An 18,664-nucleotide genomic window follows, 5' to 3' on the forward strand; every position below is an offset into this window, starting at 1 on the left:
GTAATCATTTAGATTAGGAGAATAATAGTAAAGAATGATACCAACAGGTATCACTAGCTTATGCATTAATTTATTTGTTTTTATTTTGAAAGGAAATTGAAATAAGTAAGAAGGTAACATGAATATAATTTGAAAAGAGGGGTTCCAATTTATAAATATTAAAAACCAGACCTAGAATATACTGAAACTCTTCTCATGTCCCTACTATCCTTATCATCAGCCCAACAGCAAGAGTAACAATGGATGTCAACTTGCTGCCTTTGTTAGTTGTGGTCAAGTTGGTTTCCATTCATGAAAACCCCATTTGCTCTCAGGGTTTTCAAGGCTAAGATTGGTAGCCTAGTACCAGGCCAGGTGACTCTGGGTAGATGAAAACCACCAACTTTTTGGCTCACAGTCCAGCAACTGACCATTTGTGCCAGTAAGGCATTTCTAAGAGACTCTAGTGTGTCACATTTGTATTCAAAAGTATGTTCCTCAAAAAAGATACCTAGCTTGTTCTACTGAACACACTGACTGTAGTATTCTCACTTTTAGGGTGAAACCTAAATATATGAGGCAATTTTTTCAAGAAATTGAGATTAACATGCACGCACGCACTCATGCACGCACGCACACACCCCTCCCCTCCAAAGATTTCACCTCATCCCTTTGTATGAGATGCATCCATGAGTGATGTTCGTTAAAGCCTTGCCAGAGGGCTGGACTTTACTATCAGACCCAGCTTTTCTGCTTCCTCACCTGATCAAAGTTGTAGAGGGCAGCATGCAAATTGGCCAGCATTCCTGTGGGAGGCTCATTAGTGATTTTGATGGAGTTTTCCAGGAGTCCTGGGGGAAGGATATGCTCCTTTGGTACAGGTGCTGACTCAGCACTCATGAAAACTCTGTAGTCACCATGGCTTCCTTGGCTGAATCGGTCAAGCAGCTTCTCCAAGGTTCCTAGCCACTTGGCTACCAAATGGACATTCTGAAAGACAGCGGGACTTAGTATTCCTGTAAAACTCAAGTCTTTTATTTACATTACAGGTTTACAACATTTCTCTATTCACAAAAACGCTGAGAACCAAGACTTAACTTTTCCTTAATTTTCACATCAAGGTTTAAAAAAAAAAAAGCTAAAACAGTATTGAACTTTGACACACTAAATGCTCCAAATCACCATAGCTTTTCTTTGTCATTAAAAATCTCCTCCCAACATTTTTACCTACTTCCAAACATCCACCATTACTTTTGAAATGGAGTTGCCTAATTTGTTGTTGTTGTTATAATTCTAACCCAATTAATGATAATAATAAAACATAATAACTAAATAAACTTAATAAAACATAAAAACTAAAAGGCAGAAACTGATAGTTGTATTTAATCACCTACTGCATTGTCTCTACCAGAAACCTTCTCTACTCTTACTCCTACATATCAGTTGTTGTTGTTAAGTGCCGTCGAGTCAATTCCAACTCATAGCAACCCTGTAAAGGGTTTCCAAGGAGCAACTGGTGAGCTTGAACCACCGACCTTGCAGTTCAAATGGCTTTGCAGTCTGGCACATTAACCCACAGCGCCACACCAGGACTCCATAATTTAGTATGTTGTTGTTGGTAAGTGCCGTCGAGTCAGTTCCAACCCACTGCCACCCTGTATAAGGTTTCCAAGGAGCAGTTGGTGAGCCTGAACCGCCGACTATGCGGTTCAAACCAACTTTGCAGTCCAGCTCATTAACCCACTGCGCCACACCAGGACCCCCTAATTGTTGCTGACAACTCTTGAATTTAAGAAAACGAGCAGCAGCTTAACAAAGAGTGCTTATACGTTCTCTTTCAGCTAACCTTTCTTCCTGTAACTGCCTTTTAAGTCCCTATACATATCAGTGGTGGTTGTGGCTGTGTGCTGTGGAGTAGGTTCCGACTCACAGCAGCCCTGTACAGGGTTTCCGAGGCTGTAAATATTTATAGGAGCAGAAAGCCTCATCCTTCTCCTGTGGAACAGCTGGTAGTTTCAAACTGTTGACCTTGCGGTTCGCAGCCCGATTCGTAACCACTACGCTACCAGAGCTCCTTACACATATCAGCATAAGGACTTAAAAGGCAGTTAAAGGAAGGAAGGTGAGCTGAAAGAGAATGTAAGCACCCTTTGTTGAGCTGCTGCTCGTTTTCTTAAATCCAAGAGTTGTCAGCAACAATTGCTGCCACTATCACTCTTTGGTTTTCTAGTCGAGGATTCATAAATTCCAGTAATAAACAGCTTAATAGTTGGTATGGAGAGAGAGATAGAAAGGACATTCCTCGCATGCTGTTTGATGTTGGAGGAATCCTGGATACAGTGACTGAACATCATCCTCAGAAATATGTAATTATTTTTAACAAAGAAAACCATTTAAGATGATGAGGTTGTTGTTAAGTGCTGGCAAGTCAATTCCAACTCATAGTGACCCTATCTAGGTTCTCCCAGAGAGGTTAGTGGGTTTGAACTGCCAACCTTGTGGTTAGCAGACCAGTGCTTATCTTATAGCGCCACATTAGGGCTCAGTTAAGATGACAACAGCTACAAAAATATTAACGCGGAAGGTAATTTTCTTTGAAACAATACTGTGGTAAAGATTCAGTTGTTCACAAGAATTAGTCCAACCCACCCCTTGGTGAATATTTCACCCCGATAGGAGAGAGCTACTAAGTCCCTCCCTCTACAAGCTTCTAGGTTAGAATCAGAACTCATCTCACACCAAACTGTGCCACTCATGTGGACAAAAACTGGTGAGAACAAACACTGTTGTAAATTTGCTTTGTAATCCTAACAGATGACAACAGTATCCTACTTGAAAAGTTTACTTGAAGCAATTGTAAACGATTCCAAGGAGTGACTTGGAGTCAGGGGACAGAAAAGCCCCACATCAGTCACCATGGAGCATGAGCACGTTTTGGCATCCACCCTGGGAACCATCCTTGAGGGTAAACAGGTCCTAGGGCCTGGCCAGATCCTGGGTTTTATTCAGGCAAGGGCAGAAGTGTCTGGATACTTTTAGCCAATCCCCACATCTTGAAAACCATGCATTTCACCAATGAAAAATGATTTTTAAAATCCATTATGCTAATTCACGGACCATCTGGTGCATATCTGGGATAAAGATAGCTGCCACCCTGCCGCCTTTGCCATAGTTTTCTCTGGAGCGTCTTAACAGAGAATGATTGCTTTCCTTTTCAGCTTGCCTTTCTTTCCTTACCGCCTTTTGAGTCCCTATACCAACGAGTAGGAGTCTGAGCAGTGGAGGCCTTCAGAGACAATGAAGTGGGTGATTAGGGACAGTTCATCACTTTGGGCTTTCAGTTATCATATCTTATTAAGCAAACTGTTAAACTATTAAAACTATAAGAGGAGGACATGAAATGTGTGGCTATTTGCCTCCATGAGACCAAGCTACCATCACTAAACATTGTGAGCAAAGATTCTATACAATTCTGACCAAGGAGGCTATATGAATCCCTGAAACAAATGCCCTGAGATAACCTTTAAAATGTAAGCCAAAAATATTCCCTGACATCTTTTTTAAAATCAGATAATAATTTAGCTGGTGTGGCACTGCGGGTTAATGTGCTGGACTGCAAGGTCAGCAGTTCAAGCTCACCAGCCGCTCCTGGCAAACGCTATACAGGGTCTCTATGAGTCGGAACTGACTCGATGGCATTAACAACAAACAACAGCTAGTAAAAACTCTCTAACTTGAGCACTGTATTATTTAAAGAGCTATCTATAAATGGGCTCAAGTGTGGCAATAATAGTGAGGTTGGCCCAGGATTGGGCAGTGTTTTGTTCTGTTGTGCATAAGGTCGCTATGGCTTGGTAGCGACTGGATGGACCCTAACAACAACAACAATGTGAGATTAAGGTGTCACCAGCAATTTGAAAGAAATATAAGAATGTAGGGAGCAGGGAGATTATGTTAATGGAGGAGGAACACCTCAAAAAGGAAGGCTGAAAATGGTAGAAAACTGGATGAATGTAATCAGTATCACTGAACTGTACATGTAGAAATGACTGAACTGGTTTGTGTTTTGTTGTGTAGATTCTCGACAACAAAATTAAATTTCAGCAAACAGAAAAAACTGTACTCCATTATGGTTTTTGTTGTTGTTATTGTTGTTAACCTACTTATAGGTCAAAGGAATAACAGAAGAATAGCAGGAAATGAAGGAATAGCAGGAAACTGGGAGGGTTGAAAGTTTGGGATAATCTCTCCCTCCAATGACCATGTATGTGAATATAGGGATGAGGAGTGGAGAAGGATAGATAAAAAGTTAAAGTCTTGTTTACCAATTTGGCACTATGAAGAAAATTCGAAGGCCTGGAAGAGATAACCAAAAGCAAATTCTTAACAAATAGGTCTTTTTAAGATTTTTTTTTTTTTTTAAGGCTTAAAGGTGCAATTTCCCGCACCCCCCCCCCCCCCCCACCCCCAATTTTGGTGAATAGAATTTTACTTTGAATAATAAATTCTGTTGAGACTGATTTTGTTCTTGCTAGTCTGGTTGGGCTCCTGCAAGCTCTTGAAGAAATCTTCCTCTGTAAGGAGATCCTAGCTTCTACCAAACTGAGCAACAACTGCTCTCTAAAAAACAAACCAAGCTCTTCCCTGTGAAATGTCTGCCTCTGTGAGCTTCAGAAGGGATGCGCTGCCCCAGGTCCACCAACTAAGGTCTCTATTAAGGCCTCATCTAAGCACTTGATGGAATCCCAGGGGGGTGCAAATGATTAACAAACACACTTGGCTGCTGACCAACAAGCTGGAGGTTCACGTTCACTGTCAGGTACCAGCTGTGTGGCCTTGAGAATACTTAGACCACTGCAAAGATCATGTTTTTTCATCTTTGTAGGAATACCTATACTTGCCGCTTTGCTATAAGAATTAGACATGATGTGGGCTATGAATTGCCTAGTAAACTGTCTGGCACATAAATGAGAAGCCTGGATACCACAGTGGTGCCAATCAAATGGCCGGTCTCAGACATGCAGGCGGTTAGCTGAGCTGGCTACAAGGAGTTGGCAAGTCTCTGAAATGCACCCTAAAGAAGCCTGATTCCATTGGTTCCTGGACACTTGCTAGAATGCTCCAGCTGGGTTGCAGGACAGTAGATCCATGTAACATTATCCTTAGGAGGGGTAAGGAGTCTCTGGGTGTGTAAATGGTTAAAACACTTGGTTGCTATCTAAAAGGTTGAAGTTTTGAGTCCAGCCAGAGCCACCTTGGAAGAAAGGTCTAATGATGTACTTTGGAAATATCAGCCGTTTAAAACGCTATGGAGCCTAGTTCTATTTAGAAACATAAGGCATCACATTGAGTCAGAATCCATTGGATGGCAACTGAGCTGCTAGAAGAGAAAAAGGAGTCATTACGTGAAGGCCCTTAATGTACAAGTGAGGAAAATGAAAGCTTACCAAGGTAATGCAGTTCATTAGGGGTGGTTAAGGTTTTGTGAAATCATATGTAAGCAAGTATTTTCTCAACTTTAAAGCAACATGCAGATGAGGGAAACAATGACAAACGCTGGCAATCACTACATTCCTATTTGTCATCCAGCAGAACTAGGGGTGTCTAGATATCTGTAAATTAGGACAATAATGGCACTTCCCCGTGTTTCTAATTCTGTCAGGCCTGTGGCACCTCTGGAGGTACCATTAATGCCTCTAACATCGAGCCAGTTCTGACTCATAGTGATTCTGTATAGGGTGTCTGAGTCTGTAAATCTTCACAGGAGCAGAAAGCCTCATCTTACACCAGCACTCTGAGAGAAAAAGGTGGTGGTAGCGGTGGTGGTTGTGTGCCACTGAGTCGGTTCCGACCCACAATGACCTTGTACAGGGTGTGCAAAGCTATACATCTTTAAGGAAGCAGAAAGTCTCATCTTTCTCCTGCAGAGCGACTGGTAGATTTGACTCTTGCAGTTAGCAGCCTAGCTCATAACCTACTACGCTACCAGAGCTCCTGGAGAGGAATGATTTGTTGTTGTTTTTTTAAGTGCAGCTGAGGTGGTTCTGACTCATAGCAACTTATAGTACAAGGTTTCTGAGGAGTGGCTGGTGGGTTTGAACCTCCAATCTTGTGGTTCAAACCACCATTGTGGTCCAGTGTTTATCCTACAGTGCCACACCAGACTCAGAGAGAAATGATTGTTGTTGTTTGTTGTTAAGTGCCATTGAGCCGGTTCCAACTCATATTGACCCTGTATTGGATTTCCGAGGAGTGGCTGTTGAGTTTGAACTGCTGATCCTGCGGTTCAAACAGACCTTGAGGTCGAGTGCTTATCCTATGGTACCATACCAGGACTTCTCAAATCACCAAGTGTTACAACAAAGGGTCATTCTCATTGGGCAGGGCAGTTCTAAACTGTGTGTTCCCTGTGTTCGCTCACAATGTCTTCCATGAAAGCAGAATACTCACTTGGAGGATGACCCAGTGTCCTCCTTCAGAAGCCTTCTCCAGTGCCATTTCTGCCACCATCTCCTGACCTTGTCCCAAAGACACATTGTGGAATTTTCCTGAGTCAATTGTAAAGCCAAGCTTTTTGCCTGTGGTAAGAGACAACATAGTGAGAGGAAGTGTGCACAGAGCAGTGGTGGGGAAAAAGATAGCTTTTTAAAAAAAGTTTTTACTGTGAACTGAGTACTAGTTTACATGGGAAAACATTTGCTTTACCACCATTGTTTCATTGCAATGATTATAATTTCCTCCGTGCATCATCATTCAACAGTATTTGCTTCTATTTCCTTTTTTGTGTGTGTGGGAGGGGAGGGAGAGGATATACACAAAAACACTCAGGCTTATATAATAATTTCAACAACCAAAGGGCACACTCTACAAGCCTGCCTCCTGGCCGCCAGCACCCAGCCCCTCTCTTTTCATGAGTCCAGAGGCCTCAACTGCTCCCTCTTGCCATGTTCCCATCTCTGCCTCCATCTCTGGTGTTGCTGTTTCTCTGGACAGGGTCCCACATTCCACTTGTGCTCTTCTCCTTTGATGGTCCTAGGATCCTCTGTTTCTGGACTGAGAATATGGCCTTTTGTGGTACAATTTTCATTTGTGGTCACTGATGCCATCTTCCCGGTCCCTTTCCTGAAGAATTCAAACTTGACCTCTGTCATTCCAACAAGCAGCATTTTGCGTGCTCTCAGTAACTACCTCATGGCAAGCATTCGAAAAGACCATGGAAATCAATTCCTCTGGTTTTATGATAATGAAGCGTTTCACATTTTGATAGATGGCAGGCATTGTTATTGAGCTTTATAAACTCTTGAAGGAATAGCAAAGCATTTCCCACATAAAGAAGAGCAACATGTGGTAGATACCACATCATTTTTTAACGGACTGGTTCACTGGGTAAATGCACCAGCCTCTCACCTTGTGAGGCCGCGTTTAAATTGAGCGCAGTCAGACCACAGCTATATTAACCCGGTCGTCTCAGTACAGGCCATGGGTAATAGTAATCCAGAGCACAAAGCGACTGGGCCTTCCACAATTGAATACAGTTGCTCTAATGACCATTATTTAGTCACAGGGGGTATATGATTACATGAGCATGGAGAAAATTGCCCTCTGGCCCTCATCTACTCAAAAGGTAGGAAACAGTACAAAAGAAACTTGCATTATACCAACCAGAGGAATGTTCCGCTTGAACATTTCTCCAGACTACAGTGTTATTATCTTTACATTTTCAATACATCCAATCTCCGACAGATGAGAGAAAGAAGGGGAAAAAAAAAAATCCACTAAGATAACTGTGAACTGAAAGGCAGGGCTGGTGGGCGGAGGGTGGGAGGGCTGGAGGGCTGACCAGCAACCTCCTGGCCACTCACCCAAGATCTCTAGGTCTTTAAGAGCATCTACTCCTGGAGACAGGATGAAGAACACTGGGGTCGCTGGACTGCTTTCCTCAAATGCTTTCACTAAATCCAATCTGGTTCTTTCTACATACTTTGCACCCAGTTTTTCCTCCACAAAATTCCTGTTTAAAAAATATGCAAAACAAACAAACAAAAAAAGACCCATGATGAGTGGTTTTGACCTTGAAAGGTGACACATCTTGGTAAAATTTTAAACCCTCAGGCACAAGAAAGAAAAAACTCATGTGTGTAGTACTTTGCATGTCTTGTTAGGATGACAATATGAACCCAACTAGATTTAGGCAGTAGTTTTATTAAGGAGATGCTGCTCTTCTTCGGCAGTTCTGAACATCAATAACCTATCTTCCATTTTGGGGGGCTACTGAGACTCCCCTCTGAGTGCCATCAGCTGCCTGCATATGGCTTTGTATCCTCAAAGCCCCTGCCAGATTCCACCATTACTTATTAACAGTTCATTAGATTTGCCACAGTGCAATTTTCCAGCCTGCTGGGCTTCTCATGAATATACAAATGCTTTTTGGGGTGTTTCTAACACAGGGAAGCTCAATTAAGCAAGGATTATTCTCCAGCAGCATCAGATTTAACAGAAAGTAAGTAAGTACCACTAAGAATGAACTTCTAAAGTGGGGCTTAGTGGAGGTTGCTGCCGAGGGGAAAACTGGAAAACTAAGGGCAAAGTAAAAATTCAGAGGCTTGTGAATGTTCTTGAAGAAAGAGGAGTTTGATAGGGAAGGCAGTTGAGAACGCTTTGGTTGGTGAATTCAAATTAGAATAAGACTTGTGTGCATTAAACAGCGTATTACCATTCAGAAGCCAAGAGGGCAGAGGAAAAAGGACAATTGAACTAAGATGCAGGCTGTAGTTTCTGCCTTGAAATTGCATTGGTTGTAAAGTTATAGGACTCTGAGTGTGTCCATGAAGGGAATTCATTTTTCTGTTTGACATGCAAAATCTTGGGAGCCAAAGTGTCACTAGTAAATAAAGACGATGGAAATTACACTTGGGTAATGCATGTTCCTGTCCTCTGAACTCTGCTGACACGCATCCCTCTTCTTTGGATATTTCCATCAGTTTCTTGTCCTCGACTGATTTCAAAATTAAGGTTTCTAACCAAAGATGTGCTGAGTCTGCCTATAAACTAGCATACAATTTAGTGTTTAGAAACATTTAACACTAGTCGAGACTAGAAGATAAAAAAATCTCAGCAGACTCACTGCTTATCAATAGGACTTTGTAACCCAGTAAACCGCTTGCCCTCACCATGGTGACCAGGTGTGTCAGAGAGAAACTGTGTTCTGTAGGGTACTCCACGCTGGCTTTCCAGAAGTAGGTCACCAGTCCTCTCTCCCTAGACATTTCTGGGTAGACACAAGCCACCCACCTTTTGGTTAGCAGTTGAATGTGTTAACCATTGGTGCCACCTTGACTAATTTCACTTACACCTTCACATACCCCTATGCCCTAAAACTGACTTGCCTCTGAGTTAACTTGCATTTCCCAAACTGATGGCTGACCCACCTGAGCGCATATGTCATTCTGTCCGGGCGCATTGCTCGTAAAATAATTAGCTTCTGTATTAAACTTTTCTTCTTCCATTCTTGTGGCAACTTTTCTTTTTCTGGACACTCGGATTCCACCCACTTCTTCCACTGCTTGGCGGATCCTTCCACATCTCGATCGATGCCTCGAAATTCTTCCATCAGAGCTACTGTCTAAAATGTACCAGAGGAGAAGATGGGAATGGTTTGTATAATACCTTACAGTCTGAGCTAAAGACTTGTGAATGTATCTAATCCTATGTACTCAAATCATGCTGGATTTTCTTTATTGTCCTCTGCAGATTCACACTGCTGCCTTTCCGACCCTGTTTAAAGGGTGATCATTACGAACTACCTGGACGAAGTTTCCTGGTTCTCTGGCCTGGTTGGATTTGACTGACAGGAAGCATTGGCAGGAGACTAGAAGGCTGGAGGAGAGACAGACTAGAAGGCTGGAGGAGAGACAGAAGTGGAGGTATTTATTCCTCCAACTCTTTCTCTGCTGGGACAGTTTGGCAGTGGATGTTCCTCTACAAAAGATAATATCACCAATGGGTTGAATCACTCTCTTAACTTCATTTCTCAGTGGTTCTGGAAACTGCTTTCTCCCCTTTTGTCATCATTTCTGGTTGATTCCCTTTTTCTTCTTATGCCCACTGTAAAAATATATTCATTCAATTCTCTTCATCATCCCTTTGAATTTGTCATCTGTTTTCTACTGAGACCCTAACTGATAATACAACTTCAGTTCATCATTTTAAAGTGGTATTTTAATGAAAAATTCTATTTAAAAATAAAACAACATATTTTTAAAAATTAAGGGATAACATGATTATTTTCAGTGCATAGGAATGTTTTCCTCATAGTAAAAAGACTAAAGTATAGTCAGCACTTTAAAGGAGCTCCGGATTGTTAATAGTAAAATCTGACCAAAAAAATGGAATCAGTATTGATAATTGATAATTTTGATAATTCGTCAAAAAAGATGAATGAATTTCATTTTCTCTCACAACATTCTCTTTTGCTTAAATGTTTTACAATGACATTAGTCACCAGATTGTTGTGGAGTTTCAAAAAGAAAAATCTATTTATAAAAGTAGAACAGCACCAACTAAAAAAAAGTAAAGAAGATTAAAAAAATCAGATTCACATAAATTGAAAATAATTTCATTTATATTCCTAGATTTTTACTGAAGGCTCTGACATATTCATAATAACTTTGCTACCCCAAAATAGGCTAAAAACTCTTTTACTTCTAAATAAAGAAGTAATCAAAAGATTAATTATAAAGAATAACATGTTACACAGCATAGTTCTATAAATAAAATGGTGACTTATATATCACTTGTATTTTACAAACTACATTTCCAAAGCTAAGAGATTTGAGATTTTAAACATGATTCAGGAATTGGAAAATCATTCTCTACCATGGCGGCTCTGTGGGTTAATGCTCTGGACTGCAAAGTCTGTTTGAACTTTAGGTTGCTGTATGGTCAGCAGTTCAAACTCACCAGATGCTCCTCAGAAACCCCAATACAGGGTCATTATGGGTTGGAAACAACTTGACGGCCCTTAACAACAACAACCGTACCTTAATAGCACTCCAAGACTGAGCAGTCAGAAAGTCAACAGGACTCAGGTAGGTGTGTTCAACTGTGAATCGAAGCAGGAAATCCAGTTCAACGGGGTCTATCTCATTCTTCCGCAACAAAATCTTGAGAGTACACAAAATTCAAAAGAGTCATTTGGTTTGCAACATAATCATAATCTAGGACGTGGTCACCATTTAATACATACAACTGAATATGTTCAAGCCAATTGGCTGAGAAGTACTGTAACCACCTGTTGTCCTCCACTAGTTGAAATCAAGAATTTGAAAATTTGCCAGTCATCTCATAAGCATTTGCAGAATTCAAATAGAAAATAATTACTAAGGTGGATTTACTCCAATTCTAATATTAACAACATACTTAATATACTTTCATATTTAGTCCACTATTAGATCAAACTTGTTCTAAATTTTGTTATAAAATGAAAAATTCTTAGGTAGCAACAGACTGAATTATTAAGCATAAGGTACAACTAGCACTGTATGTTATTCCTGAGATAGAAACTATGTCCAATAACTGGATGGATGAAAGATTTTTCTTATATATGAGGAAAATAAGAAATTACTAATTTAGAGATAAAACTAAACAAACACATCATGAATTGGAACAAACTTTAGACTTTATGATTATATAACTGATAATAGGTCTATAAGCCAAACTATGACCTTGAACATATCCTACATGAATTTAGAGACCTTCTCAAAAACAGATTTGATGTATTAGGTATATCATACTCATGACCGAAGACCAGAAGAGCAGAAGAGCTGTGGGATGACATCAAGAACATATAGAAAGAAAGCAAAAGGTCATTAAAAAGTCAAGAAAGTAAGAAAGAAAAGAAAAGAATGGATGTTAGAAGAGACTCTGATACTTGCTTACCAGTGTAGAGATGCTAAAGTGAATGGAAGAAAACAGGACATCAAAAGCAGAACAGGAAATTTCAAAGGGCAGTTTGAGAAGACAAAGTCAAATATTATAATGAAATATGCAAAAATCTGTGATGACAAAACCAAAAGGGAAGAACATGCTCAGCATTTTTCAAGCTGAAAGAATGAAGAAAAACTTCAAGCCTTAAATTGAAATATTCAAGAATACTGTGGGGAAAATGGGAGTCCTAGTGTTGCACTAGGAGCTCTGGTAGTGTAGTGGTTACGAATCGGGCTGTGAACCTTGAGGTCAGCAGTTCAAAACTACCAGCTGCCCTGTGAGAGAAAGATGAGGCTTTCTGCTCCCATAAAGATTTACAGCCTCGGAAACCCTGTACAGGGTCGCTATGAGTCAGAACTGACTCCACGACACATAACAACAACAACAGTGTTGCATTACAGCACTGGACTGTTAACTGCAAGGTTGACAGTTCAAAACCACCGATCAATCCTTGAAAACCCTATATGGGTCACTGTGACTCAGAACTGACTTGACGGCACCCGACTGCCTCATGGGCAAAACAATGAATGATACAGAAAGCATCAAAAGAAGATGGAAGGTATACACAGAGTCATGCACCAAAAAGGAAATGATGTTCAACCATTTCAGAAGGTAGCATAAGATCAAGAACCTACAGTACTGAAGGAAGCAGTCCAAGCGGCACTGAAGGCACTGCCGAAAAACGAGGCTCCACGAGTTGATGGAATACAAATTGAAATATTTCAACAACTGATGCAGGGCTGAAGGCGCTTTCACATCTATGGCAAGAAATTTGGAAGAAAGTTACCTGGCCAAACACTGGGAGAAATCCTTATTTGTGCCCATTTTGAAGAGAAGTGACCCAACAGAATGCAGTATCATTGGTATCACAGGCAGGTAAAATTGTACTGCAGATACCTGAAAACAGCTGCAACAGTAAATAGACAAGGAAGTGTCAGAAATTCCCAAGAGGACTTGGAACTAGGAATGATACCATTGCTGATGTCAGATGGATCTTGGCTGAAAGCAGAGAATACTAGAAAGATGTTTCCTGGTGCTTTATTGACTATGCAAAGGCTTTTGACTGTGTGGATCATAACACATTATGGGCAACATTGCAAAGAATGAGCATTCCAGGACACTTAATATGCTTATGAGGAACTTGTACATAGACCAAGAGGCAGTTGTTTAAACAGAACAAGGGGATACTGAATAGTTTAAAACCAGGAAAGGCATGATTCAGGGCTGTATTACTTCACCATACTTATTCAATCTGTATGCTGAGCAAATAATCTGAGAAGCTTCAAATAATATGAAAAGAACACAGCATCAGGATTGGAGGAAGACGCACTAGCTGCTTGCTGTATGCAGACGATATAACCTTGCTTGCTAAAAGTGAAGAGGACTTCAAGTATTTACTGATGAAGATCAAAGGCTACAGTCCTCACTGTGGGTTGCACCTCAATGCAAGGGAAGCAAAAACCCTCACCATGGGACCAATAAATAACATCATAATAAATGGAGAAAAGATTAAAGTTATCAAAGACTTCATTTTTGGATCCACCAGCAACACTCATGGAAGCAACAGTCAAGAAATCAAACAACGTATTGCATTAGGCAAATCTACGGCATAAGACTCTTTAAAGTGTTCAGGAACAAAGCTATCAGTTTGAGGACTAAGGTGAGCCTGACCAAAGCCATGGTATTTTCAATTACTTCATAATCAGTCACGTGAAAGTTGGAGAGAGACCATAAAAAAAATATGCATTTGAATTGTGGCACTGGAGAATATTAAAAGTACCCTGGGCTGCCAAAAGAAAAAATATATCTCTGTTGGAAGACGTATAGTCAGAATGCCCCTTAAAGCTCAGGATAGTGAGACTTCATCTCTCATACAAAGGACATTATTATCAGGAGGGACCAGTACGAAGTACATTATGCTTGGTAAAGTAGAAGGCCAGTGAAAAAGAGGAAGACCCTCCCCCACTACCCCTGCAACGAGATGGATTGGCACAGTGACAGCAGCAGGGCTAACAATTGTGACGATGGTCAGTATTTCATCCTGAGGAGGGACAAAAAAAGTATTAACAGTTTCCACATGAAAATCATAACACATTACAATGTTAAATTAAACTTTTGAGTTTTCTAAACATTTGAGATATTGTCAAAATGAATTATGGATCTTGTGCTATTGTTATTATTTAGTATGCATTAATATTTTCTTTTACTGGATATTTTTTTTAATTTGATTGAATTTCTTTTCACAAATATTTGCCCATACAGATAACACGTTTAAGTTTATGAAGATTGCCAAGATTTGAGACCAGTTATGATTTACCTTTGACTTGCAAGGAAAAGTTTTAAATATGTGTACATGTATGTGTGTATACATTACACCTTATAACTCCTGGAAATAAGTATAAATTAACTGTTTACTGTTAGTGAGCAATATGCATAAAATAACTATTTCAATTTGTAATGTTTTGCTCCTCTTTATCACATACATTATAAAACACCTGCTGGTGTGACACTGTGGGTTAATGAGCTGGACTGCAAAGTAGGTTTGAATCACAAGGTCAGTGGTTCAAGCTCACCAGTTGCTCCTTGGAAACCGTATACAGGGTTGCCATGGGTTGGAACTGACTCGAAGGCACTTAACAACAACAACAACACACCCACATAATCTTATACAAACCAAAGGAATCTATGAATGCCAAAAAAAAAAAGGAAAAGACAGTAGTTTCTGATTAATGTCAGTAGATATTGATAAAGCACCTCTATGCACAAGTCACTCTGGAGGACCCAAAATAGGTAATACAGAGACTTTCTCTCAAAGTTTGGATTGATATGAAGGGCTCTGAAGCAAACTCATTCATTTAAGGACACATTTTATGCCATTGAGAAAGGGGCCCTCAGTTGTTTTTTTTCCACACAATTCCTCAGAGCTATCAAGCAGGTTGACAAGTGGGGGAGGGGGGGCACCCACAGGCAAACATCTCCAACCTGCTGGGGAGAGCATCACATGCATGCCCACGTCTTCCTCTGAATCCCTTTCCTTAAATAAAATTATAGAAGTCCATATAAAAGACAGAAAAAGGAAGCAGATCTGACTAAAGGTGGAGGCATGAAACCTGAAACTCTCTTGACTCATTCACTATTCCCTAAAGGGACTCTAAGAAGCTCCTAGGACCATTCAGACTTGGGTTAATGACCCTGATCTTGAAGCACGCCCATGTAGTACCTAGGAGATTCTTTCCAGGACTTGAAAGTGGAGGAGAATGACTCATCTATCTGTTTTACAAGGTGATAACTGTGGTGACAGCTCAAAGTGGCTACCCACCCTAAACCAATGTGCTGTGATGCTCAAGTTCCCTGTGGAAACTTAACTCTCCTTGCACCATCAAAACATCTGAAGTAAAGATAAAAATGCTTTCTGTCAGCAGACCTCAAATCTGGGTTTGCTTTTGAGGGACCGATTTCCTCACCTGGAAAGCCATCTGGGAAAGGAAGGTGAGCTTGTCCTTCTCAAAGAGCGCCTGGCTGGTGTAGAGGAAGACAGCATGGGTTATGTTCTCCAGCAGGTTGGAGATGTGCTCTTGTGGGTCCTCCCCCTTGTCGGCCTGCTCGATCGCTCTGAGGAACAGTGTGTTGAAAGCCTAGGGAATTTAAGGTAACTGTTAGAGGTGAACACTGGTGCTTGGATTCTGGTTTGCTCCAGATACATAGGGTTGTAGTTTAAGGGACCTCTATGGGGAGAAAGAACATGACAAGACTTCTTGTGCATCCTTAGAACAGCTGTTGGCAAATGCTAAGTGCTCATTAATGTTAGCTGCCATTACTACTATCACTGGCATTATTATTAATGGTATGGCACTGTGAGTTAATGTGCTGGACTGCAAAGTCAGTTTGAACTACAGGATCAGTAGTTGAAGCTCACCAGCCACTCTTTGAAAACCCTATACAGGGTTGCTATGGGTCAGAATTGACTCAACGGCACTTAACAACAACAACATGAATACTGTTTCACATAATCTACCCACTTCTTGTCAACTGAACCATGTCATCATCCTCTGTTCATCAGCCCAAGTACTTGTGGGTTGCTCTTTTGGTGATCTCCCTTATAAAATAATTCTTGGGATTTGCTCATTACTTCATACCTTGATTTGATAATAGTAGGGCTGTGTGGCTCTGTTTTCACATACACAGGCATACCTTGTTTTACTGCACTTCGCTCTACTGAGCTTCACGGAGTTGTGATTTTTTATAAATTGAAGGTCTGTGGCAAGCCTGTGTCAGGCAAGTCTACTGTCATTTTTCCAAAAGCATGTGTTCACTTCCTGTCTCTGTGTCACACTTTGATAATTTTCACAATAATTCACACTTTTTCATAATGTTACTGCATACTCAGGGAGAGCAGAGGCTCAGTAGAATACCTGCAAACCAAAGCTCAGCCTTTGAACACACCAGCCATTCCTCAGGAAAAAGATGAGAATTTCTGCTCCCGTAAAGATTTACAGCCTTGGGAATCCTATACAGAGTCACAATGGGTCAGAACCAACTCGACGACACTTAACAACAACAACATTGCACACTTAATAGAATACAGTAAACTGTAAGTGTAACTTCCATATGTATTGGGAAGCCAAAAACCAATAACTTGTGTTATTTGAACATTTATTTTATTGTGGTGGTCTGGAACCAAACCCAAATATCTCCAAGGTATGCATGTTGTTGTTCCTGTTTAGTGCCACCCAGTTGGTTCCAGTCATAGCACCCTTGCATAAGGTTTCCAAGGAGTGAGGGATGGGTTGAACCGCCAACCTTGAGCAGTTGAGTGCTTTCCGACAGCACTGTACATATGTAACATATGTATATAACCACTTCCTGTCAAGTAGATTCCAACTCATGTCGACCTCATGTACATCAGATTAAAATTGTGTTCTACAGGGTTTTTGACAGCTGATTTTCTGGAATTAGATCACCAGGACTTTATTCTTAGGTGCCTCTGGATAGACTCGAACCATCAACCTTTTGTTTAACAACTGCGTGTGTTAACCATTTCTACTGTCATACATACAAATGTGCACATATATACGTATTATTGTCATTGTTAAGTGACATCAAAATGGATACAACTCATAGAGTATCCAAGGCTGTATATCTTTGTGGGAGTAGAAACCCTCAATTTTCTCCCATGGAGGGACTGGTGGGATTGAACAGCTGACATTGTGGTTCACAGTCCAATGCCTCTTCTACATATATATAGACTGTGCTCCCTATATATACACGAATACATACAATGTTGTTGTTGTGTGCTGTCGAGTCCCTTTTGACTCAGAGTCACCGGTTTAGGGTTTTCAGGATGTATATCTTTACAGGAGCAGAAGGCCTCTTTCTCCCACATGAACATACTGTTGTTATATGTCATGGAGTTGGTTCTGACTCATAGCAACCCTGTAAAGGGTTTCCAAGGGCAGAATTCAAAAAGTTCATGGAAAAATAGAATTAAGAGGTAATGAAATTTTCTCAGTGAACTTTGTGAAACCCCCTCATATATACATTTATATGATACACACACAAACACACAAACATTTGTGACTAGGGTATAGGATCAGAGAATATAGACTATTTTACCTTAAAGTCTATATATTTGAAGGAAAGTAAAATCCTACAACATCAGATACATAGTGTAAATACTGGCAAGAAGGCATTTTAAAGTAGGATAAGCACTGGACTGCTAACCACAAGGTCAGCAGTTCAAACCTACCAGTTGCTCCTAGGGTACTCTATAGAGGGTCACTATGAGTCAGAAGAGTTGTAAGAGTTGCATTTTTACCAAAGATATATATTGTGGATCCCCCTTCCTCCTGAGTCTGTACTTATATTTTAATTTTCTTGAGTATCTTTTGAAGATCTTATGTTCATCAATGTGTTAAGATCCAATTTATTTTTCTATTGTAGCCTATGAAATCTTTACCTAGTCCAAAGCTTAAATCGTTCCTCCCCAAGGAATTTTCTAGTTTACCTGATTTCTTTTGTGTCCATTTTGTGCACAGGTGATATAACGGTTGAGGTTCATCTTTTTCCATGTAGATATCCTGTTGTCCTAGCAACAATGGCTGTAAAGACTATACTTTTCCCATTGAATTGTGTTGGCACTGTTACCTAAAGTCAACTGACCATACAGTCTCTTTCTGGACTATTGATTCTGTTTCAATGGTATCTTGTATTTATCTTTAATTATGACCACATTGTCTTGTTCAATATAGGGTTATAAGTGTTGAAATCTGATACTAGAAGTTCTTTGGCTTTTTTTTTTTTTTTTCTTTTTTAAAGTTGTTTGTCCATTTTAAGCCCTTTGTATGTCCACATGAATTTTAGAATCAACTTGCCAATTTGAACTGGCAAGTACTCTGAAATTGTGGGTGAGAATGAATTGAATCTACAGATCAATTTGGAGAAAACTGATGTCAATATTGATTGTTTCAATCAATTATGTTAGATCTCTCTATTAATTTAGGTCTGTAATATTTTCAACAGTGCTTTGTAGTTTTTAGTATAAAGATTTTTGTTGTTGTTAAGTGCCATGGGGCTGGTACTGACTTATAACAACTTTATGCACAGCAGAATGAAACACTGCCCAGTACTATGCAATTGCTGTGCTTGAGTCCATTGCTGTCCACTGCTGTTGCCACTGTGCCAGTCCATCTCATTGAGGGTC

The 18,664-nt window shown here is 40.3% G+C and overlaps 1 protein-coding gene across 1 annotated transcript in view; it reads right to left on the bottom strand.

The window, feature by feature from the left end:
• Positions 1–18,664, bottom strand: part of DNAH11 (dynein, axonemal, heavy chain 11) — a 436,577-nt gene that overhangs the window by 47,544 nt on the left and 370,369 nt on the right. The window contains 6 exon segments of the mRNA XM_006832223.1: positions 742–969; positions 6,430–6,557; positions 7,842–7,990; positions 9,408–9,601; positions 11,019–11,141; positions 15,429–15,599. Coding sequence (XP_006832286.1) covers positions 742–969; positions 6,430–6,557; positions 7,842–7,990; positions 9,408–9,601; positions 11,019–11,141; positions 15,429–15,599 — 993 coding nt within the window.

Source organism: Chrysochloris asiatica, unplaced genomic scaffold (genome assembly GCF_000296735.1).
Source record: "Chrysochloris asiatica unplaced genomic scaffold, ChrAsi1.0 scaffold00006, whole genome shotgun sequence".
NCBI classification, from domain to species: domain Eukaryota; kingdom Metazoa; phylum Chordata; class Mammalia; order Afrosoricida; family Chrysochloridae; genus Chrysochloris; species Chrysochloris asiatica.